Source organism: Vipera ursinii (genome assembly GCF_947247035.1).
Source record: "Vipera ursinii genome assembly, chromosome: 6".
Lineage (NCBI taxonomy): Eukaryota > Metazoa > Chordata > Lepidosauria > Squamata > Viperidae > Vipera > Vipera ursinii.
The window spans coordinates 19,305,132-19,329,161 of NC_139515.1; the positions used below are offsets into that span (position 1 = coordinate 19,305,132).

At 36.9% G+C, this 24,030-nt stretch overlaps 1 protein-coding gene across 1 annotated transcript in view; it reads right to left on the minus strand.

Annotated features, from left to right (window-relative positions):
- Nucleotides 1-5,983: 5,983 nt before the first annotated feature.
- The window catches only part of MAPK11 (mitogen-activated protein kinase 11), a 43,433-nt gene continuing 25,386 nt past the window's right edge, over nucleotides 5,984-24,030 (minus strand). Inside the window, exons 5-12 of the mRNA XM_083365664.1 lie at nucleotides 22,491-22,520; nucleotides 22,118-22,165; nucleotides 19,338-19,452; nucleotides 19,164-19,235; nucleotides 17,685-17,764; nucleotides 14,916-14,994; nucleotides 12,378-12,551; nucleotides 5,984-7,555 (exon numbers count right to left, since the gene is read on the minus strand). Of these exons, the coding sequence (XP_083221790.1) occupies nucleotides 7,482-7,555; nucleotides 12,378-12,551; nucleotides 14,916-14,994; nucleotides 17,685-17,764; nucleotides 19,164-19,235; nucleotides 19,338-19,452; nucleotides 22,118-22,165; nucleotides 22,491-22,520 (672 nt within the window). The 3' untranslated portion in view covers nucleotides 5,984-7,481. The remainder of the gene's footprint in view (nucleotides 7,556-12,377; nucleotides 12,552-14,915; nucleotides 14,995-17,684; nucleotides 17,765-19,163; nucleotides 19,236-19,337; nucleotides 19,453-22,117; nucleotides 22,166-22,490; nucleotides 22,521-24,030) is intronic.

The following is a 24,030-nucleotide window of genomic DNA, read 5'->3' on the forward strand; positions in this document are numbered from 1 at the left end:
CCTTCCATCTGTAGTCTGCAATATTTCTTTGGAAGAGATTATGTGTGCTATGCTTTGTTGCTTAGTTTTAGATCAGGGATACATTGAATGAACTGGCCGTTTGTGATTAAATGCTAAAAAGATATATAATTAGATGCATATAAGTTTGATAAATACCTTCTAAGAAGATATATATTTCTAGTCCTTTTGGGGTGACAGAGAGAATGACCAAATTTGTTGTGAATTCCAGTATTCCTGTATTAAGGGTGTCTTTTAATAGTGAACTGTTTTCTGCACCCCCCTTTCCCATTATTTCTGGCATGCTCAGCCAGGTGAGGAAGACAGATGGGAGAAGCCGAAGGATGGCTTGTTGCACAGAATGCAATGATCAGGATGGCAGCATCAAGCTCTTTGAACTACTTGGATTTCAGGAAAGCTCTTCATTACTACTACTAGGGTATTACTAAGGTATTGTAAACTGAATCTTGAAATCCTGCCAAAGTAATTCTCCTGAACAACTTAAATCTAGTGCAATTAAGGTGGAGTTTGTATGTTTTTCCTGTTGCTTCTTTTCCTGGACCCAAGAAATCTTTTCTGTAAGGGTCCATTTCCTATCTGAACAACCCTGGTGCCTTTTCTGGCTGGGTAAACTCTCCAAAAGTACAATACACATGGATTGGGGGTGAATTGTTATGAGCCTTTTCAACACAAACAGATAATTGTATGTCAATTGTAATCTTAAAACAGAGGAAGGTCTACCAAAATAATATTTTAATGTCATGAAATCCCATTATTTCTGGCATGCTATATAACCTGCTAACTGAAGTTAGTACTGTGTTAAGTCCAATCCAGTTAGTTGTCTCCAAGTAGCATTTGCAATATTCCTTAGTTTTTATATTTGCATAAATCTCTTTGCTGTATAAAGATAATAACCTTGAAAGACAACCTTTTGAAAGGATTTCCAGAGAGTGAAATATTCCACCTTCTCCATATTTCAGTTAGTTTTTACTTTTCTTGCATTTATTTGCTTTTGAAATTTATCAAAAAAGTGTGAAAAGCTGACACATGAAAAAAAATTACTCATAATCCCAGAAGATAGGATGTGGTAAAATGGATTTAAATTTCCAGAAGATTTTGAAGAGAGCAGATAGATTGTGGACCATTTACTCAAAACAATGGTGGTGGGATTCAGTTTATTGGCTATGTAAGTAGAGCTGTCAGGATGTTTTAATTTGGATTTTTGTATGAATGTCACATTTGATTAGATGGCTTACATAACTTCTTCCAACAATTTGGCTTTGTAGATCTAATTTCACATGAGAAATGGTTTCTGTGAACGTTTTCCTCCTACTTTTCTAAACTGCCGCCATAATCGAGGGCCGACAGTGGTTACCTATGAAAGCAAGCTTCCCTTTTGCATGCTGTCTATTAATTTGTTCCAAGAGATGTTGTTCTTTATTTGTATGCATTTAAATGATGATGATTTTTGTCCAGTTAACAAGGCAGGAATATTGGGAGAAGTGGGAGATTAAAAAAAGGCATGCCAAGAAGACATCTCTGGGTAAATGATTGGAGCCCTTTTTAATCTGCACTCTAGATGCCCTGGGAGTGTTAGGACGGTGAATATTTTAAGATAACTGATTTTACATCTGCATGAATCTTTCAGCTGCGATTTAGTGTGCCATTGCAATATACTAACTGCTGTTGACTGCTGTTGCTTTGAATGAACTGCATCAGGTTTGGGGGCCCTACAGATCAATTATATTTTAATATTATATCAGAAGCAGCAATTAACAAGTGTGCACTTTGCTACATTCACTGTATAATTGAACAATATGCTTTCAGCAGAGTAATTTCTGCTTAATGACCTTGACCAATTTTCTAAACAAGGCTGTGTCAGTGTGCTTAGGCAGAGTACTCTGTTTACCTGTGAACAATTAACTTTTGACGCCTTGTGGAACATAGTAGAACCATTTGTTCAGCTGACTTCAAATCCTGCCAATATACAAAACACTTCTTTTCTTGTGAATTCACTTTAGAAATGGCACACCTGTAGATATTTCATGGTCCTCGCTGGCTTTGAGGAAGATGCTGAGTTTGCCCTTTCTGAGTCTTCTTCCTTTTTTCTCTCTCGCTGTTAACAAAAGCAAAAGCTTTCTCACTGCGTAACGGAGATACTATAAAATCAGTTTTATGATCCCCCCCTTTAATTATTCTAGGGTGAGGATAGATGCTGCTAACCCAAGACACTTTGCTTCCTTCACTTGGCCATGTGGGCCAGAATGTCCAACCTAATCCAGATCTCAAAGGGCACTTCATGGTTCTGTTATAGGGTTTCTTTCTGTAACACTAGAGCTGAAGTCAGGGATGTCTACAGGGTGTAGTCAAAGAAGATGGCTTATTACAGAGTCTTGGCAAATAGTGATTCCACTATCACAGCTATTATATTGACTTTTTTTTTAAATAACACCCTCTGGGTGCTCCTGATTCTAATATGTAGTTTACAATCTCAGTAGGTTACGATATCAAAGCAGCCATGGAAATAAACAATAATGGCTTCCATATATATTATATAGCAAAGTAAATACAAACATTTAGAGCAGTGTTTTCAACTCTGCAACTTTAAGATGGATGGACTTCAACTCCCAACATTCCTAAGCCATTATGGTGGCTGGGAAACTCTGGGAGTTGAAGTCAACCTGTCTTGCCAAGGTTGAGAAACATTTATTTAAACCTTGCATCAACAGGGACTGCTTGGTTAAAGTACAAAAAGGAGGAAGTCAGAACCTAAATATTTATCTGTATTATTTTTAGGAGTATTTTTCTTTTTTAAACATTTAAAACAATATAGTGATGAGATTAAGTTAAACAATTAACACTTGGGCTTTTTAATCATAAAAACAACTGTTTTACTTGGTAGCTTTTACTAATGTCATGTACAATTATATAACCTCAGTAATCATACGTTCATTCAGAGACAATATCTTTTTTTTGAAAACACACCTGTTTTAAATAAAAGTATTATTAAAAAAACAAACACAAAGCAATATTAATGTACTTTTTAAGAGAGAAATGGCATCTATATCTATCATCTATCTTATCTATAATCTATCTCCTTGCATATTGTATTATGGCTAAATAAAGCTTTAACTTTTTTTAAAAAAAAGCTGTGGAAAAATGAAGTTTGTGTTCATGCATGGTTATGGAGATCAGTCCCTTTTTCTCAGTCTACTCACCTTCACAGGATTGTTATAGAATAAAATAAGCCCTAGAGATGCTACCAACCTGCTTAGAACAAAAGGCAAACAATAAACAGAAAAATGAAATCAATACAGTAGAAGAGTGAATTCATTTGCTAATTGACATTAATATTTAAGCACAGTAATAAATATATCTTACTTCTGCTTGTGTTTAAAAAAGCTTATTTCCAATTGGATGCACAGTCTAATGTGAATATGTTTGCACAAGTAATTTCAATAGATTTATTTCCAAACAAGTACAGAAAATTGGAGTTGTAATTAGAAATCAGCCTCATTGATCAATGACATTTACAACTATATTACAAGTTAATAAATGGAGATTCAATACTAAGCACCATAATTTTGAAAAGAATTCCATTAAACCGTTAACGAACTCCTATGCAGAATAAACTAGTTGCCTCTAAGACTCATTAAAATTAACAGGACTATTTCATCACAACTTTCTTCAATCCTATTCATTTCTATGAAATTTAAGCAAAACTGCCATTTTTTGGATCAATAATGATGGCTTCAGGGTTAAGAGGTTAGGATACGGATTTTACTCTGAGATAATAGTGGTTTTCTTTTTTACTATCAAATACTAATTAAATTTTCATGTTTTAGTTTGAAATGACCATATTTTAATCTTGTACTGCCATCGAAGCATAAATTGTAGGCAGAAAAACACTGTATTATTCTCATCAATCATTGCAGTGAATATAGAAGATGGCCTTGAGGGATGGAAAGAAAATTCATTGCCAAGGCAACAATCATATAGATTTGACCTGAACCCACGTCAAGAAGGTAATTTGTGAAAACACCTCAAATTCACAAGAAGATGAGGCAAGTTGAAACACATTCAGATTTGCAGAATTCCATTACTAGACGGCTCATCTAATAAAAAGAACTTTAGGTCTACACTGTGTCTGTTTTTTAGTCTGGTCTTCTTTATAGAGCTCAGTCATTTACCTTATGTAAAGCCACATGAACTGCTTATCAATGTACTTGCAGATCTGTCAGCCGAAAAAGACCAGACTAAGGAACCAAATACATATAGCTTAGAACTATTTTTATTACAACAGCTACATTAACAGAATATTCTAAGTCCAAATATCCTTATCCCTCCCCCATTTTATCTTCATGTGAAATATACAGAGGTTTGTCTGGTAAGTTTTCTCAATTTAGTTTTCTGACCCACGCTGTTGCCTTATAGCAGCTCTTCCTTCTCTTCAAGGCCATTCCCCATGTCCTCTATTAGATCAGTATAAAAGTTCCTGGGCGAGCCCAACTTTAGGCAGAATAAGGCACTTTAGGTAGAAGACACTGGAGTGGGTATCCTAAAAAACGGTTGAAATGTTTGGGGAACAAGGCAATGCATACCTTCTGGCTTACTTGCTCCTTAATCCCGATAGCCTAGCATGGGATATTGGGCTAAGAAACTGCTTTCCATGATTCCTAAACAAAAATAAACATGTGGCATAGTTTATAATGCATCAAGAGGATTAGAGTTTTGATGAGATACAATGCCTTAAGTTTTTATTTGCAACAATGGTTGAAAATGATTAAGTAATCTAAATAATGCTTTTGGCATGTTTTTTTTTCAATGTTTGGCTGCAATAGCTGTATAAATTGTAGAAATGCACCCTGCATATTCCTAGAAAATAATTTTAACATCTCAGATACGATGGGTAAACCCCTCCCTACTCCAGAAGAGAGTTCTTGCCCTATGTAAAATTGGGAATCCATTAACTGAGTAGAATTGAATTTAGATTTATTTAAGAGTCTAGATGTACAGCTTAACTTAGCAGAGCTTTAGAAAGAGGACAAATTGTTCCTCTAGCAGTATTCTGCTGAAAATCGGGACCTGGAATCCTACGCACAGATGTATCCTCTTTCGTTGGTCAGGTAAGGAAAAGGGTTTCCAGCACAAAAAGGTTTCTGGCACCAGCCTGGATTACTGCTGTTCGCCTCCTTCTCCATGATGCTGTTGGTTTTGCTGTCTCGAGCTAGCTAACTTTGCTGACCAGCAGCTGTTCTAGGGAAATCCTTTAATTATTGCCTTTTGACATTTCTTCTTGAGCTGCAAGGGAGTTAGCTTCCTTTTGGTGAAATATTTTTCATTAAGCCTCCTGAAATCTCCTCTTTTCTGTGGGACTCCCAAGCAATCTCTAGCAGAGGTGTTGCTCTGCCTCTCTTCCCGAAATAATTACAGCTGTGATTTGTGAAGAGACACTCAGCCAGGTGAGGAAGACAGATGGGAGAAGCCGAAGGATGGCTTGTTGCACAGAATGCAATGATCAGGATGGCAGCATCAAGCTCTTTGAACTACTTGGATTTCAGGAAAGCTCTTCATTACTACTACTAGGGTATTACTAAGGTATTGTAAACTGAATCTTGAAATCCTGCCAATGTAATTCTCCTGAACAACTTAAATCTAGTGCAATTAAGGTGGAGTTTGTATGTTTTTCCTGTTGCTTCTTTTCCTGGACCCAAGAAATCTTTTCTGTAAGGGTCCATTTCCTATCTGAACAATCCTGGTGCCTCTTCTGGCTGGGTAAACTCTCCAACAGTGCAATACACATAGATTGGGGGTGAATTGTTATCAGCCTTTTCAACACAAACAGATAATTGTATGTCAATTGTAATCTTAAGACAGAGGAATATTTTAATGTCATGAAATCATATCTCCAAATTATTAAAAAAATGCAAGCATCTTGTTACAAGTTTTAATGTTCTAGATTTCTTTTTTTAATGTAATGCTAAATATTAAAAAGATTAAAGTTAGTGGCTGTTAAATGCTTCACATAAAGTATTACTATTCTTCTTTGACTAATATTTGATAATTTATTTTTGCCTATAATTTTATTCAACACAGCAGGTTTTATCATTGTTTTGTTTACATTAAAGCAACAGTTGCCTACATTATACTTGCTATGTTAAGCTTGGAAAACAAAACACTGGGATAGGGAGATAAGAATTAATTATTTATTACTATTCCCTGTTCCTATAAGTGTTTTTAGGATAATCAGTGGATATTCTTTTCATCAAAAATCTGGATTTTGATGGGTTTTTTCCCCTGTAATCTGTTCAATAGGGATCTCCAAGAAGCTATTCGTAGCCATCAGATATTTCCAGTCTTATTTTCACAGATAAAGCAAGAGAGCTGAGAAAGGATCTGCAGATCTTAAATCTTATAAAAGGAGGGTGAATGGAGGAAGCAAATTAAATATTCATTTGGATCCCATTTCACAAGGTTATTAGCAGGAGACATCTTCTTTTGAACCATTTTGTTTTTTATGGCCATAGTCCTGCAATTTGGATGTAGCTTTGCTAGTATCATGTGCTAGATTGCTCACTTGGTATATTCAACATATTTGATGAAAAGATATTTCTCCAAAATTTCTTTTCTTTCAGTCCATTCATAGTATTCCATATTTGGTAGATTAAAATGCAGCTGTCAAACAAAGGCTATAGGAATTTAGAAAAGGAAGCAGTTTATTGACAAGATGATGGAAAGAGAGGCACTGCAAAATTACAGGAAAAATTGTGTTAGCAGAGAGCTTGATCTTCAAAACAGCTCAAGTCTGTAAGATAAACTCTATTCCTCCAGACCTCATGCTGTGGACCTCTGTACTGTAGTGCAAAATTCCCAATAAAAATTGTGTCCTGCACTTTTTCTACAACTACAATGACAAACTTTAATACTATCAGGAAACAATAAATTTGACTGATTTGTAATTGTTGATCACTTATATTCTTGAAACTGCTACAAGTAAAAGTACGTGTATTTTACTGTATGTCTAATTTACAACACTGGCTCCTTTTCCTAATGTTACTAACTAGAAATTAAAAAGAAAAACATCCTAATGCTTAAAAATAAGGAATTGCTTCTATGGATTTCTATTTGTCTCCACATATATTCATGCATTAACTATACAATTTGAGAAAATAATCTCTTTTTAAAAAAGACATTTTTGGCGTCACACTGGGGACATGCAGAGAAGACAAAATTTAAAAAGAAAACTTCAGTGCATCATTTTTCAGAATGAAGCAGTACTTAATGTTCTGCAATTATTACATTCATAGTACAAGACAATCCCCTCCCCAATATATGTTTCTTCAGACTGTTTTGCTTGCATTTTTGTAGCTTTTCCAAGATCTTTGGATAGTAAAATATATGCTTGTCATATAGGAAATTGAATTGCAATGCTAGATGTTTTATAGTCTTCGTCGTAAAGCATAGCAAAAAAGAGGAGTCTGGATTTATTGTTCAATTTCAAGGCTATCCATCTTCAAGTCAGGTGGTTTAAAGCTGATCACTTCTTCATATGTTAGTTCTTTAAAAGAAGAGCAAGGGTAAGAGAGAAAATAATGTGAAATATTTTAATATGACATATTGGCAGTTGAAAAGTTGTAGGATGTGAAAACCATGAACAAAATCAACAAACTTGAAAAGATTATATGAGAAAGGCTTCGTTCTTGCAATAGTACAAACATTTTGTTTGGCTTAATTTACTTAACAGCCTCAGATTTATTATTTTCTAAACAGATTCTGCTAATTACCATACTGTCATGTAAGTTTATGAACACACAGTTGCTTTCACATAAAAGTATTTCAATGACTAGAAATACATGAAAACTGCAGGAAATATGTTGGAAGGCTGCAACTTGAAAGTTAGGGGAAGGATGCTAGATTGGTGTCTGACCTCCCTTTCGTGTAATTGTCCATCCAAAAATGTCTTAATGATGGTGCATATGGGCCAAAAAACCTCCTTTTAAATAGCTAGAAAAACTTCCATTATTGAGAATTTAATTCTACATGAATGTGCTGATCTGGAATTAAGCTCTCCAAGTCCTGTTTGTCTGGACACACTATGATGCAGCTAGTAATGGAGGATGTATAATTAGTGACCTCTACCTTGCTTTTCAAGAACATTATTTGATAGTCTGCTGATTATGAGGATTGTTGCAAAGGGGAGGCTGGCTTAATGTAAGGAAACTATCTGTGTACCATCCACTCTACTATATTAGGTGGTTTTCCACTGTATTAATCATTAGTCAGGGTAACTCTGGAATAGCACTGAATTACTGTAGACTGTAATTTGGGATTAAATATACATATATATGGAAGGGACGTGGTGGCTCAGAGGGTTAGGACGCTGAGCTTGTCGATCAGAAGGTCGGCAGTTTGGCAGGTCAAATCCCAAGTGCCGCGTAACAGACTGAGCGCCTGTTACTCGTCCCAGCTTCTGCCAACCTAGCAGTTCAAAAGCATGTAAAAATGCAAGTAGAAAAATAGGGACCACTATGGTGGGAAGGTAACAGCGTTCCGTGCGCCTTTGGCGTCTAGTCATGCCGGCCACATGACCACGGAGACGTCCTTGGGCAAACGCTAGTCGAAAACGACTAGCACGCATGTGCGGGGGAACCTTTACCTTTACACACACACACACACACACACAAATATCCTGACAACCACAGACCTGATACAACTGCACATGTTCGGTAGGACATATACTGGATCCCACTGCTAGAAGTTCAAATATCAATAAAACAAATGACCTTAGGGAGATATCACTGTTTCTTTGTCTAAGGCTTTAGTCCAAATAAGTAAAATGGAATCATAGAGGATTAAAAATAGCAATAGCTTCTTACTTTTTAAAAGTTTGGCTTCTTGTAAGTTTATAAAAGAAATACCCCCTAGAAAATTCTTGAAAGAAAAGTTCCATTGTGAGATTTCATGGGCACTCAATTTTTCAGCATTCGGAAGCATGAAAGCATGTGTGTTTAATAATGCACTCAGTAAATGTGCTTAAGATTAATGAAAAAACTGAACAGCCTAGTATCTGTTTGACACCCATATCCACCAATTCTTTTTTTTTTTTTTTTTTTTATTGAAAAGTTTTAAAATACAGTTTTCCTTTAAAAAACCCCCCTTCCCCTGCCCTCCTCCCCCCCTACCTCCCCCCTCCCCCTCCCCCCCTACCTCCCCCCTTTCCCACCCTCCTTCCCCCCTCCTTCCCCCCCTCCCCCCTACCCCCCCCCTGACTTCCCAGAGCTAAATACAAGGTATATATCTAAAAAAAACAATCATAAACAATCATATACTAACAACTATAAACTCTAAAATCCATCACTCTCTAGCTTATATAAAATAAACCAATCCTCAATAATATTAAATATATATAGAAAACTAAGATAAAAAAAAACTAGCGTCATTCATGTTAAAAAAGAAAAAAAAAACAGAAAACCTTCCTCCACTGTCTACATTCTTCCACAATTGTCTATTTACTAAACAAATTCTCATTTACACACCACAAACACCTATCCCTATTATCCTAATCACTCTCTAACCAAAATAGTCTATAATAGATAATTCTTACACAAATTAACCCACATTAGCCCATAAAGCTTTCTTCCATTTCCTCTGTAGTAAATTTAATCCATTAGTTCCACTGCTTAACTGTAAGTATTTAGTAAATTTAGTCCATTGTCCACTGCTTAGCTGTAAGTACATTATAGAAGTTCCATAGATTTCTGCAAGTCTTATTTTTTAATCTTCTTTGAACGTTTTAAAGCAGCACGCGTCACTCTCTGTTCTCTAGGGTCATCCAAAAGATTTATGGCTTGATCTCCTCCTACACCCTTCTCATCTGTTTGTCCATCTTCATCCTCTTGATATTCTCCTTCTCCAGATCCCTCTGCATCTTCCGAAAGTATTGATGGGATTACTTTTAAAACATTGTTGTAAAAATCACGCGCTTGCTTCACAGTAACCAAACAATACCTTTTGCCTTCATACGTCAAGCTCAAGCCAAGTGGAATCTCCCATCTGAACCTTATATCTCGTTGCTTAAGCTCTTGCACAAGAAATATAAAGTCCTTCCTTCTCTTTAAAATCTTTGGAGGAATTTCTTTTAAAACCAGAACTTCTTGATCAGCAATCACAACTTTAGTATCATAGGCAGCTTGTATAACTTCATCTCTAATTTCCCTTTTTAAAAAATAAACCACCACATCTCTAGGCAGCTTTCTCTGTTTAGCAATCCACGAGTTCACACGAAACACTTTGTCCATGCCTTGTTTTATTTCAGATGCTGGCTGATTCAATACCACCTCAAAAGCCTCTGAGACCAGCTGCTTTAGGTCTTCCTTAATATTCTCTTTTAAACCTCTAATTCTAACAGCAAACTGCATCTGGTAAAATTGAGCCAGACTCAGTTCGTTATCCATTTTGTCTTTTAACTCTTCAATTTCCAATACTTTTGCTTCTAATATAGCATTCTTTTGAGTCAAATCTTCCACTTTTTCCTCCAGATCTTCCACACATACAGCTACTTTATGCACTGAAGTCAAAATGTCTACCTTCATCTCTCTAAATTTCTGTTCCATCCTCTCTTCCATTCTCTCCTCCAATTTCTGCAATTTCTCCTCCATCTGTAGAAATTTAACACCCATTGATTCCAAAATTAACTGGGTATGCTTTTCAAGATCCTTCAATGTCAATACATCAGAAGAATGCAGCGCCTGCAATAATGAATGTTGTTGCACCGGAGAATTTCCTGCACTCCGGAAAGTTTTAGGAGGAGGTTTAGCCGCCATCTTTTACTTACAGTTGTGACGCACTTTCACTTTAAGTTTTAGAAAAAGTCCATCAAGCTCGAGAGTAGAATAAAATAATCCTCTTCATCTTTCCCTCTTGTACCGCTCTGCCTGCTCTTTTCCTTTCATAGTCTTTCCTTCAGGCAGGGATGGTCACAGACGCCTGGCTCTGCTCCATAAAATCCAGAGCAGAGACGCTGGCCAGCTGGGAGCAACCCAGGCTACGGGGGAGTTCAATCCTTCAGCCGCCCAAGCTCAAAGCTGAGGCAGCCCTGGAGAACTCTACCCCTACCTGGGAGCTCACCCCCTCCTCTTCTCCCGAGGAGGGGGCTTCAAATTCGCCCGAACAGCTGATCGGCGCTGTTTCGGGCGAAAATCACACAGCTGAGCCGCGGGCAGCCCGGGAAGGCTGTCTCCAGCGCCGGCGGAGCCACCGGAAGTCTTTTTGATCATATCCACCAATTCTTAAAACAAGAATTTCTCACACAGTTCTAGCATTTTCCTGCATTTTTAAAGGAAGGAAAACATTACTGGAAAGTATTTTCTGAAGCTTGATAAAGACATACCAGAGGTTATGAAACTAAGTAATGTCCTTAATCTATTTATATGCTCTTGAAACAGTTTTGATGAAAATTCAGTGGGAAATTACTATAGACATAGTGTGCATTAGTAGTTCCCAGCACTAAACGATGACTAAATGGCACCTGCTGGTATGGCTCCTTTATCTCTAAAAGTTATCTCAATAAAAGTTATCTCAACAGCAAATCAAGAGAATGTAGGAGTTAAAGCTATTATACCATATCTTGGCAGTGAGCATCCACATGAATACTAGGACATACAGAGAATTACCAGATACTAGATATTCAAGGCCAGGGGTAGGCAACCTTGGCTCTTTTATGACTCATGGACTTCAACTTCCAGAACTTCCAGAATTCCTGGCTCAGGAATTCTGGGAGTTGAAGTCCATGAGTCATAAAAGAGCCGAGGTTGCCTACCTGTTCTAGGCTATCATCAAGTTCTTGTCTTGAGTTTTGCAGCCAATATATAGTCCTAGCTGAAACAGTATTTGCAACCTGGCACTGAAGGTTTCTTTTAACTCAAATACGTTAACATCCAAATTATATCTTAAAATAAATATATATGAAAGGCAATCTAGTAAAGTTATTAATCTGTTGACCTGGAACTCAGAAGACTCAAGTTCTAGCCCACCCTCACTCATAGAAGCTCATTTGGTGATTTTGAGCTAGTTAGTCCAACCTACTGAAATCTTATTATGGGAAAAAAACAGAAGGATGAATACTATGTATATTTCCTTGAGCTTCTGCAAAAAAATCTAATTAAGCTATCCATAAAAAGCGTGTGATAGAAATGTGTGTCTAAAAAATGGGGATTCTGGGACAATTTAATCCTTGGCTCATATTTGACTCTTGAACTCTGTTACTTAGGCTCTGACTAAGTCTGCACTCACTTTCTGTAAATTTATCTTTGTGATACTTAGTAAGGGTTGTGTTTTAAGCATTCATAACATTTTACGCCCCAAAGAAAATACTTTCTTACCTTTCCATTCATCTATAACCCTTTCTTTATTTTCTATTGATTCATCATATATCTCTGCTTCTGGTTCATCCTCCGGATCATGATATTGGGCAAAATAAGAATGTGCAAGTGCTTCCGAGGCTGTTATTCTTTTGTCACTGTCCAGGATCAGCATCTTCTCAAGAAGATCCACAGCTATGGGGAAAAGTACAAAAAGAATTAGATAGTTGGAAAAAATTACAATTATCTTTATTGGGAAGAATTGCAGCTGTGAAAATGAATGTTTTGCCAAAATTTTTATTTTTATTTCAAATGATACCTATACTTAAAAAGGATTTAAATTTGGAAGAATGGCAAAAAGGAATTAATAAATTTGTTTGGGCAGGGAAAAAGCCACGAGTCAAATTTAAGATTATGCAAGATACGCGTGAAAGAGGTGGTCTTAAAATGCCTAATTTTAAATTATATTATGAAGCTGCTGCTTTGTCAGTGATAAGTGATTGGTTTAATTTAACACAAGCGAGATTATTAAATCTTGAGGGCCATGATTTGTTATTTGGATGGCATGCATATTTATTGTATGATAAGAAGGTGGACAATGTGTTCAAGATACATATTTTAAGGTATGCTCTGTTGCGCGTTTGGAAAAAGTACAGACACAAGTTAAATTATAAGATACCTATCTGGGCAATACCGAAACACGCAATAGAAAATATAAATGTTAGGTTTAAACATGATGTGATTACATATAAGGAAATTTTGTGCTTTGAGAGGAATGTATGGCAATTAAAGCCATATAATATTTTAAAAGAAGAAAAGATTGTACAAACCTGGTTTCAGTATGGGCAATTACAGGCTAGGTGGAAGGAAGACCAGAAAATTGGTTTCTCAATGATTGATGAAAATTTGGTAAAGCAAATTAGAGATCAAGGTCAAGCACATATTAAAAGGATATATCTTGCATTGATAGAAATTGATTCAGAGACGGAACTTGTTAAAGATTGTATGATAAAGTGGGCTCAGAATTTTCAAGAAGTTATTACAATGGATACTGTGGAATAGATCTGGGTGAGAAATGTAAAATTTACACAGGCCCAAAATTTAAGAGAGAACTTTTATAAAATGTTTTATAGGTGGCATTTAGATCCTAAAAAACTAGCAAGCATGTATCTGAACTGCCAGCCCAAATGTTGGAGGTGTGGCTGTGAGGATGCAACGTACTTTCATATATGGTGGACTTGTAAAAGGGTTAAAGCATTTTGGATTAAAATTTGGTGGAATATGCAAAAAATATTCAAGAAAAGGATAAAGTTTTGTCCGCAATTGTTTTTATTGGGCATTATCACAGATACTACCATTGTGGACACTAAGCTGATGTTGAATTTAGTTACGGCAACGAGACTTTTAGTAGCGCAATATTGGAAGAAGGAAGAACTGCCGACTATAGAAGAATGGACTTTAAAAGTTTCTAATTTGGCGGAAATGGAAAAGATTTCAGTGTACTTGAAAGACCAGTCGCAACAGAGATATATTGTGGAATGGAGAAGATGGATTGATTACATCCAGAATAAATATGGGACTAAAAAGTTTCACCTAGCATTTGAATAAGTATTGGATTTATGTGATATATAAGCTACTTGTAGTTATTTTAATAAGAGTTAAAGTGCGATAGAATTTAATATTTTATTGTTGTTTGCATATGGTAGATTATGATTGTTTGTATTATTATACCCTGTATTTAGCTCTGGGAAGTCGGGGAGGGGGGAGGGGGAGGGGAGGGAAGAGTTGGGGAGGTTTGGGGAGAGGGGAGGGGGTTGGGAGGGGTTTTGTCTTTTAAAAAATGTACTGTAAAACTTTTCAATAAAAAAAAGATCCACAGCTAGATATCGGAAATTGAAGTAATATAAAGCAGCTGATCAATTTTATATTAACTAATAAGAAAGTCTAGATTTTTTTTCAATTCCACTGCCAAAGTTTCCAGCCTAATCTCAGGCAGCAATACTTGAGATATAAATTATAAATTAACAATTTATTTTCAGTAGAAGAGAATATATGTAGCTCAGGGATGAATCCTTGCATCCTTGGCACTCTGCCTGCTGTTTGCTTGCTCTGTTTATTTGCTTGCAGATATTTCATTAACTACATAACCCAGTGTTTATTTTGTGAATGGACAAGACCCTTGCAAGAGTACCTGTTTTTTGAGTACATCGACAATATGCTCTCAAAATTCCAAAAGTTCCTACACTTCAAAATGTTTGGGAACCTTGACATAAAGGAATCATTAATTATTTACAAAATAATAGTTTGTAAATTATTACCATAAATTTTATTCCTATGCCTTCTTATCTATTTATCTATTATTTATTTTTTTCTCAAAGATATCCAAGGCATCATACTCCACTTCACAGAAATCAATGTAATTAAAATGATATAGTGCTTTGGGTTTATAAATAAAATAGCACTGAAGGACCAATTCATTTGGAGTTTGTCTGTACCCAATGCAATTTTTATAACCAGTCTCAGTATTAAATGGAAGATATCTGAAGATTAAGTATTTACCTAATGGGTTTGCTCCACGAAATACTACTTTCAGATCCTGTTGAGGCATGTATGGTAGAGATTCTATGTATTTTCTAGCCTGAAAACACGAAATTGCATAAACGTGCATAAATTAGTCGTTTGAGAGTAAAAGGTTCATCCTTAAAAATATGACTTGTGACTGCACTCATTTATAATCAAATGTCCCCAAAGATTTATAAAGTTTACAAATTATATAGTAGAATGAGAAACAGAAGATGAAAGTATTTTTCATCATTCTTTTCATTTATCTTGCTGCTCAATGTAGATTTTATAGAATAAAATTCCTGAGCTTACTAATCTCCTTAATTATATACACATCTGTAAAACAAAAGCAAAGACAGATATGATTACAGAAAAGATGCCATAATTTACTACTCCAATAAGATCCAGACAAGTTGTACACTGTCACTATCATCTAATAGGGACCACCACTACCGTGTTTCCCTGAAAGTATGACCCAGTCTTATATTGTTTTTGCCTCCAAAAGAAGCATTAGCTTTTATTTTTGGGGGATGTCTTATATTTTTCGTGACACCTGCCTTGCCTCATGGCGGTAGCAGCAACAGCCCCATCTAGCAGGAGCCCATGGGGTTGCCGGCCCACTTCTTCTGCGGCTGCTTGTGTTAGGAGGCCACCACTGCGCCACTGCTATCACGTAGGAGACCGCACAGCACAATGTGCCACTGCTATCACAACGAGGCAAGGCAGGTAGGGGAGGGGGTGGAGCTGCCCCACATGCCCTGCACCCACTTACTTCAGCCCCCTCCCAGCCAGGCCATTTCTTGCTCGGTGCCACTGCCATAACAAGGCGAGGCAGGTGGGGGATGGGGTGGAGCTGTCCCACATGCTCTGCACGACCTTCTTTTTTGCTCCTCTCCCGGACTGCCATGCTACAGAGGATGGGTGGATTATGCCTGGTCCCCCTCCACCGTTTTGGAGCCAGGAGGGGAGTGACGGTGAAAGGCTCTGTTCCACGGTGCACAATTGGAGGAGCTCTTTGCGCTTCGCCCCATAGATCACCTGCCATGCGGCAGCTGCTTCCTCCTTCTCCTCCACCAACTTTCCTGTGCACCATGACCGGGTGGCGCAAACCTTCCCTGCCACCTTAGAAGGTTTGACTGAACTTTTTTTAGTCCCACAAATTTTCCTGCAGCAGGAGAGAAACGCGACAGAACTGGAAAGCAGGTTAGTGAAGAAAGGCTTTTGGGAACAGAGAGGAGCTGGGCGGTGGTGCGCCAAACTGTATAGAAGCACTAGGAGGAGAAGCTGCAGAAAACAGGGCTGCCATTGCCAGAACGGAGAAGGGAGAACGCAGGGCGATGCAGGGGAGGAAGCAAGTGTTCTTGTCTGCTCTGCATCGCTGTGTGGATCCCCTCCCCTCCCCATTCTCCATTCTCTCCAGTGGTGGCAATGGAGGGCTGGCAGAGGGAGGCTTGCGCCACCTGGTCATGGCGCAAGCCACAGGAGAGTTGGTGAAGGAGGAGGCAGGTGATCTGTGGGATGAAGCGCGAAGAAAGCCCCTCCAACGGCACACAGCGGCAGCAGTCCCTTCTGGTGTCAGTGTCCCCTATCTCCAAAACGGCGGAGGGGGACTGGGCCTACTGTGCCCATCCTCTGTAGATAGCAGTCTGGCTTGGGAGGGGAGTGAAAAGGAAGGTCGCCAAGCAAGGAATGGCCTGGCTCGGGGACCCTAAAGTAAGCAGGTGCAGGGCATGTGGGCAGCTAGCCCCTCCCCCACCTGCCTTGCCTTATTGTGGCAACAGCCGCGTGACTCCTGCCCCACTGCGGTAGTGAGGTGGGACAGAGTGGGCAGGGTCCTAACTAGGGCTTATTTTGGGGGTAGGGCTTATATTAGGCCCACCCCCCAAAATCAGGGTAGTTCTTATTTTCAGTATAAAGGTCAAAGGAGACTTTGCAGGACTAGAAAGACCAACAGCCATTCTCTCTTGCGTGCAAAAAACTATATAGATTTTTTTTGGCATGTGTTAGGATATGTTTGGCAGAATTCTGATGGAAAGAGATGTGATAATAAGCAAAGCACAAGAAGTTCAGTGTAGCCTAATATTAGGCAAGAGGTCTGCTCTTCAGCAGTTACCTTCTAGCAAGTTAGAAGTCAATATAGACCAATAATACAAGCAAATAGATTAGATTTCTATGCAAGTGAAACAATGGATGTAAATAGTGAGATGCTTTGGTCTGCCAAGAGACATTATTTCCAACCTTGAAATCACCATATTTTGCTACAAATTACAGTACATTAAAGGGAAATGACCACAAGAAATATATCAACTAACCTTTGCCAACATTTTTCTTTAAATAAAAGTTTAATTTATATATTTCAAGTAAATAGAGATTCATATAATAAAAAAACAAGATCCATATAATGTGATGAACATTTCAAAAAAAGAATATGTAGACTTCCTGGGGAAATTATATTTTCCTGAAGGATGGCACTGTCCTAGGGGTCCTCTATAAATATTTTCTTCAGCAATTGGTTAATTGTGTTAACTAGGAATCAAATGTTTTTATTGGTTGTTTGATACCCAGAAACCCACAATGGGGTCATGTTAAAAACAAATTCTTTGGAGCTTGGATTTTTTGGGGAAAAAATAAGATCACTCATATTTGAAAATTAACTTGATAAAAACATGCAACTGAAGAAAAAAAACATTACCAGGAAATCAGTGTCAGTCATGTAACACATTAAATGAAGAATTAATTATGATGCTATGAACAAATCATACTTACATGCTCTGATGATATTTTCTTCAGAAGTTCAGAACTAGGTGTACCAACTACTTCCATTATTCGTTTCAGCTGGTCAATATCTGTAATGGTTTAAGAAAACTACAAGAAAGATAGGAAAGATAGCAAAGGAGTTTTATGCACATATACTGTAAACTGCCAAATGCACATATAGTTCTTTTGTTCTGTTATCTGAAACAGAAAGGAGAATGAGAAAAATGATATACAGAGATGGACACTTCTATCAACAAATTGGCCTGGATCATAAATAAAAAGTTTTTAAAACCATGGTTGCTGATCAAGGCACAGTTGGTTCCTACATATGATAAAGCTACAATGGTAATTCACATATTATATTAACCAACAAAAACAAGCCAATTATAGTTTAGATTAGGTGTGAATAAAATTATATTGGGCAAAGACAAGGCCCCATTGATATATAGGAAATTATAATAACACCCACTGAGATGACACTAAAGAGCCCTTAGAAATCCAGTTAAAGAGGTAAGCAGAAAAATCAAATTCCTAAGTCACCAGAAGGCATTTCACCATTACTCATCATCTTAAGTTGGGCAGTTTTCAATCAGGTTATTATTTGCTTGAAAGAGCTTAAAACAGGGGTGTCAAACTGCTGGCCCACAAGCTGGTTGCGCCCACCCCAGCTCTGGCAATGCAAAAAAAAAAAAAGTTGTGATACGTTCCAACATGGCGAGTTTGACACCTGTGGCTTAAAACATAATTGAACACTATTATTCTTCACACAGAACAATTATATCTCTTTCTTTTCTAAAATGAGATGGTATAATGGCACAAACCAAGAGAATACCTTATGTTGGCCATTGAAAGGAACCATGTTTTCCAATGTTATATAAAGATCCTATTTTCCCTTCATAGTGAATGAAAATATTTTCTATTCAGGCTTTTGCATCAGCATTATCTTGTATCACCAGTCTACAAAATCCCTGCAACCTAGAAATTGGGGTGGGAAGTGTAAAAATCACCAGGTCTTGTTATTTAAAAACTATTACATCATATCACAAACTGTTATGCCCAGTTCCTTAAATTGCTTCAAGGGCAGCTTCCTATAAAAGCTACTACCATTAGCAGCTGGCTTTCATGCTTACCAAACAAATTATGAATTTCTCAGCAGCTTTGGCCTTCAACATCAACTCACAAACTACTGGCTGTTGTAAGCTGCGCTTGTTTGCTGGTCATTAGTTAAATGAGACATACAAGAACAAAATTTAGTCGGCTTACTGCAGCTTGAGGACACATTATGTTCTGAGCCTTTAATGGCTATTACCAGCTGTGAAAAACAGTCACTTTAGCTATTTGCTACATGTCTGCTATAGCAATTTTGCTTAATGACTAATATTGTCTTAAAAGCTTTCAGTACAAAGCAAGATCTGCAGCCTGCTACCACGGGTGTGCATGAGTGGGTTGGGTGGGGAGTGGGTTGGGTTGGGGTTGTAGGAAGGATACAGTCATTTCCTGGAAAAAGAGCCTTCCCCTTCAGCAGCTCTGCCATGATGCATCCAACTGACCAAATATCAACTGCCAAGACATAAATGCACAAATCAAGAGACTCTGTACAATCCAAGAGCTTACTATAGATATATCATAGTACAAATCAATAAGAAAGGACATTTACTTTACCTGTCTGATTATAATGCATCCAGTTTAACATGATTTCTGGGGCTCTGTACCACCGGGTTGCCACATAGCCTGTCATTTCATCGTCAGTTTGCCGGGCTAAGCCAAAGTCTAAAATCTACAGAATAATGAATAAAGTTTCCTGTTATTTTAGTTATATTAAATTTCCCACCGCTCTTTACTCTGATTATCATAACTCGTGAAAAACTGCATTGGCAAGTGAACCAAGCTAGAGGGCCAGTGTGGTACAGTGATTAGGTACTGGATTAGAAATCAGGAGGCTGTGAGTTCCAGTCCTCCCTTAGGTATGAAGGCCAGTTGGGTGACTCTCGTCCAGTCACTCTTCCTCAGCCCAACCCAGAAAATTCATAGGCTTGTTGCTGTTGGGGAAACTGGTAGCCGCTTTTGTACACTCCTTGAATTGTACAGAGAGAGGATATAATTATAAACATCATCATCTGGTGATTCAAATCCAGACAAATTAAAAAACAAACAAGCATTAGCTGTCCAACTAGTTAACAAAGCTCTTCTGCCTTTAAATTACATGACAGGTTATACTGCAATCTCCTGGCCTGCACAGTACTTTGAAATAGAGCACAACAGACTAAGGGGTGGTTTGAAGCAAAATAACATGTAATTCTGTTGAACCATAATGCAATGTGTTGGCTCAGCTAATTATGATTATTTCCTCACTACCTCTTCTTAAAGCCAGCGCAGACCCAAATATAAAGTTGGTAGAAAAACTGAATTTTGATAGAGGATTGTGGTAAAGGGCATAAAGCAGAGGACAATATTTTTGAGATTGTTTTCAGTGGAATGGTACTATTATCTTAAATATCAGCCAAAACACCAGTATATTCACTGTATACTTAAAATCATAGAGAGGCTGGATTTTTAAGATGGTACCTTGATGCTAAAATCTAAATACTTGGCTGATTTATATCCCTGGAAAAAAACAACCTTGATGTCCACCAAGGCCAGACTGCATGGCTTAGCAATGGAGGAACCTGTGGCTCTTTGATATTGTTAAACTCATGTAGGTTTAGTTCAGCATTCCAACAGGTAGGGATCCCATCCACATGAAGACCCCAACATAATTGTTTGTAAGTCAACTGAATGGATCTGATGTCATGTAGTTATACTGACTTGAGGCATTGTTGACACAGTGCCCATTAATCACATACGAAAGGGGTTCCGATTTCTAGGGATAGAAAAGTAACATAAATTGGGTATTGTCATGGGATGGGAGGGTTATGTTCTACTGCAAAAAACATGTTGAGTTTGGGTGGAAGGGATAACTGCAATATAAAGATATATGGATTTTATTCCAAACAATCAAATTAGGGATTAACAGAATATCTAATCATGCAAATATTGGCATGAAACTTTATACTAGGTCAGCATACTTTCAATACCACATTCAAATATATAATTTACTTTTATAGGACAGGACAATAACTTTTAAATGAAATATAACCCAAGGATAAAACAGACTATCCTTTCTTTTGTAATCTGTGACTGCTACAAAGCTCTGTAGCAATGATGAACAAATGACAGCTAAGACCAGCCAGCATGATGACTGGGAATTCTGGGAGTTAAAGCTCACCCATCTTAAAGTTGACAAGGTTGAGAAACACTGAACTAAGATGTAATTGTTGTTAACTGTTCTAGTGATGCCAGGGGTTTTTCCCTCCCTCTTTCACCAAATCCATAATAAAGCTATTTGAAGTTAATTGGCTTTTCATATATTCTCCTTCACTTAATTATCAGGATCATTTTCTACTTAATTATCAGATCAGGTCAGAGGATTTTTTTTATAATTGCTACTAAGTAGGAGTGGGGTTAATTTATTGTAACATTTTCTGGAGTAGAGATTCCATTCTGGGTCAAATGTAAATGGCATTTGTTGTTGTCTTTTGCCAAGTTTTCACATTCCATGAAACACTATGCAAGTGATGAATAATTTTAAACTGATTATTTAATTGTATAATTACTTATATTCTTATCAATGCCTATATTTATCTTTAGAGAAAACATTATTGTGCATTACTACCTAAATTGGGGTACAAACATTATTAAGTGACATGTCCTAAAACAGAATTTTGTATATTGGTATAAAAATTCAGAAAAAAATTAGTAGTAATTTTGTCATCTGTTCAGGAGATTCCTAATTTTTTGCTAATATATAGCAGTTTAATTTTCCTTTCCAAAGGTTAGGCTTTAATTCAAGCAATGTAGATACTGTATATATCAATTCTTTCATTTATACCTGCATGGCCTGATGTGCAGCTATGCACAATTACTTTAGATGCAATTACTGTTATGAATGAAGAATCAAAACTTCCAGAGCAGCCTATTTAATAATCAAGATGCTTCCTATCACTTTAAAATTAGATAATTCTATGAATATCACGCTTTCTGTAAATATTATTAAGCTTAGGGAATAATAGACAATGAATTGAAAGACACTTTATTTTTTCCTCTTACATCAGTATGAAGCAGAAAAACAATAGCAACCACACTATACTGTGTACGCACACAGGCACACACACACACACACGGTATATGAATTCAACCCTTGTTCCCTCCCTATCTCTTTACCATAATTTAAAATGTTATTGTTACCATACATAAGTGTGTATATTTGTATAGTTTTATTGCTTTTAATCTTATAAGCTGCCCAAAGTTGTCTTGTAGTGAGATTGGTGGCAAATTCTGATCGAATGATAGAAAGACAGACAGTCTAAACAATACTCCAATAATCAAAATAGCATGAATCCTACCCTTAATTCACAGTCTTCATTTACAGCTAAGTTACTGGGTTTCAGGTCCTGAATCAGAATGAGAAGACTATTAAAACAAGGCTAAATTTAAGATTTATTTATTTATTCAGTTGATATACTGCCCTATTCCCGAAGGACTCAGGGCGGTTTACAGGGCAGAATTTAAAAACAATAAAATATAAAATTAAAATAAAATAAAATTAAGTATAGCCCCAAAAAGTCAAAATCACAATTTAAAATCATTAAAACCCCTCAGTCCGGGCCAGATAGCTCAAAGAGCCAGGTTTTTAGGTTGTGTGGTTGCTATGTGTAAGATGATGAAACTAGTCAGTGGAGATGTACACAAAGCATCTTCTCAGTGATTGAAACTTACCCGGTGAATGATTCCAGCAGAATGAATATACTGCAACATAAACAGAAAACAGGTAAGGTCAAAATCAAAAATCAGATACAGTTGAATGAACATGATTATCAGAAACCATTTGCTTTGACTCATATTTTTTTTACAAAGTAAAGATTTAGTTAGGCTGCATTTATTTCTATACTACAAACTCATAGTAATGAATCAAACAAAGACTTTGGTTACATTTTAAATGGTGTTTTAAAGTGCAAATTCCATTACTCTTTGCAATCCAATCTAGGGGCCTTGAGAATAAAGATTGCCAGTTAGAAAACTACCTCTTCTTGGAAATCAGAGAAAGAAAAAGAGAGTAAAGTTTTCCACAACAGTTCTTCATTTCTTGGCTGATAGACTTATTTTAATTCCTATTCCAAAGTGCATGGAACTTCAAAGTCACAAAAACTCTCTCTATAAAGCTGCATATCCTGTGTCTTGTTAAAAAAAATACTCATCAGCAAGAATACCATGGGAATGGATATTGTTTATGTAGGTATTTGTGGGCATAGATATAGAGGATATATATGGATTTTCCAGTCATTTCAGAACAGCAAAACCATATTTGGTTCTCAATTTGTTGGGGTCCTGCAAAAGCACAAATATCTTTGCTCAGATGTTAGAAATTGGTCTTCCTGCTTACTGCAGAGGGGCTGCATTAGGTTATACTTTGGGTTCTTTTCAAATACTCAGTTCTACGATTCTTAGTTCTACTGGATAGCTATAGCTAACCTCCAAATATCAGATTCAGAAAGATTTGATGTCTAAATTGTCTAAACATCAGAGTATTAATAATCTTTAGTCAATACTGTGCAGCATAAATGCCATTCTACCAAAATAATATAATGAGGTATGTTTTACAACAATATAATAAAGAAAGGGAAAAAAAACTATTGATTTCCAAGTCAAAATATGACTCAATACATAATCTGCTACAATAGTACCTTCTGCATCACGGTGCCTGTCTTATGAAACAACTTTCCATGACTCAAAATACAGAATTGTAATGCTGGTAAGAACACAGGGAAATTTCAATCTCTTTCTCCATCATCTCTTCCTCCTTCCCTTTCTCTCTCTCTCACCTATATCTCATTTAGAAACTGAACAGAGTTGCTCTGTGAGACAGGAGGCATGAAGGGTCCTGACCCTGTGGGCTTCTAGGAATGCAATGAAGACTTGGCTTTTCCCAAGGCACTAGGGCCAGGTTATTGATGGAGCTTGCATAGCGGTTGATAGATGAATGTGAGTTTTCTTGGGACAACAACTGTATTGTTTATACTATTAAGTGGACTTTTTATTTTTAGAGTATTGTATTTTTAATCTGTTTGCTCCCCGGAATTCCTTCAGGTAGATGCACAGTTATGCAAGTTTGTTTAATTACTTAATTGATAAAGTAATGTTAAAATGGCAGGCTTTGCATTCCATATCTTTCCAAATTAGATCATTAACCCTCAGGTTTACAAGGAGAAGCACTGTTGTGTAATTAATTTCATTTTGTAATTAATAGATGAATAAAAGA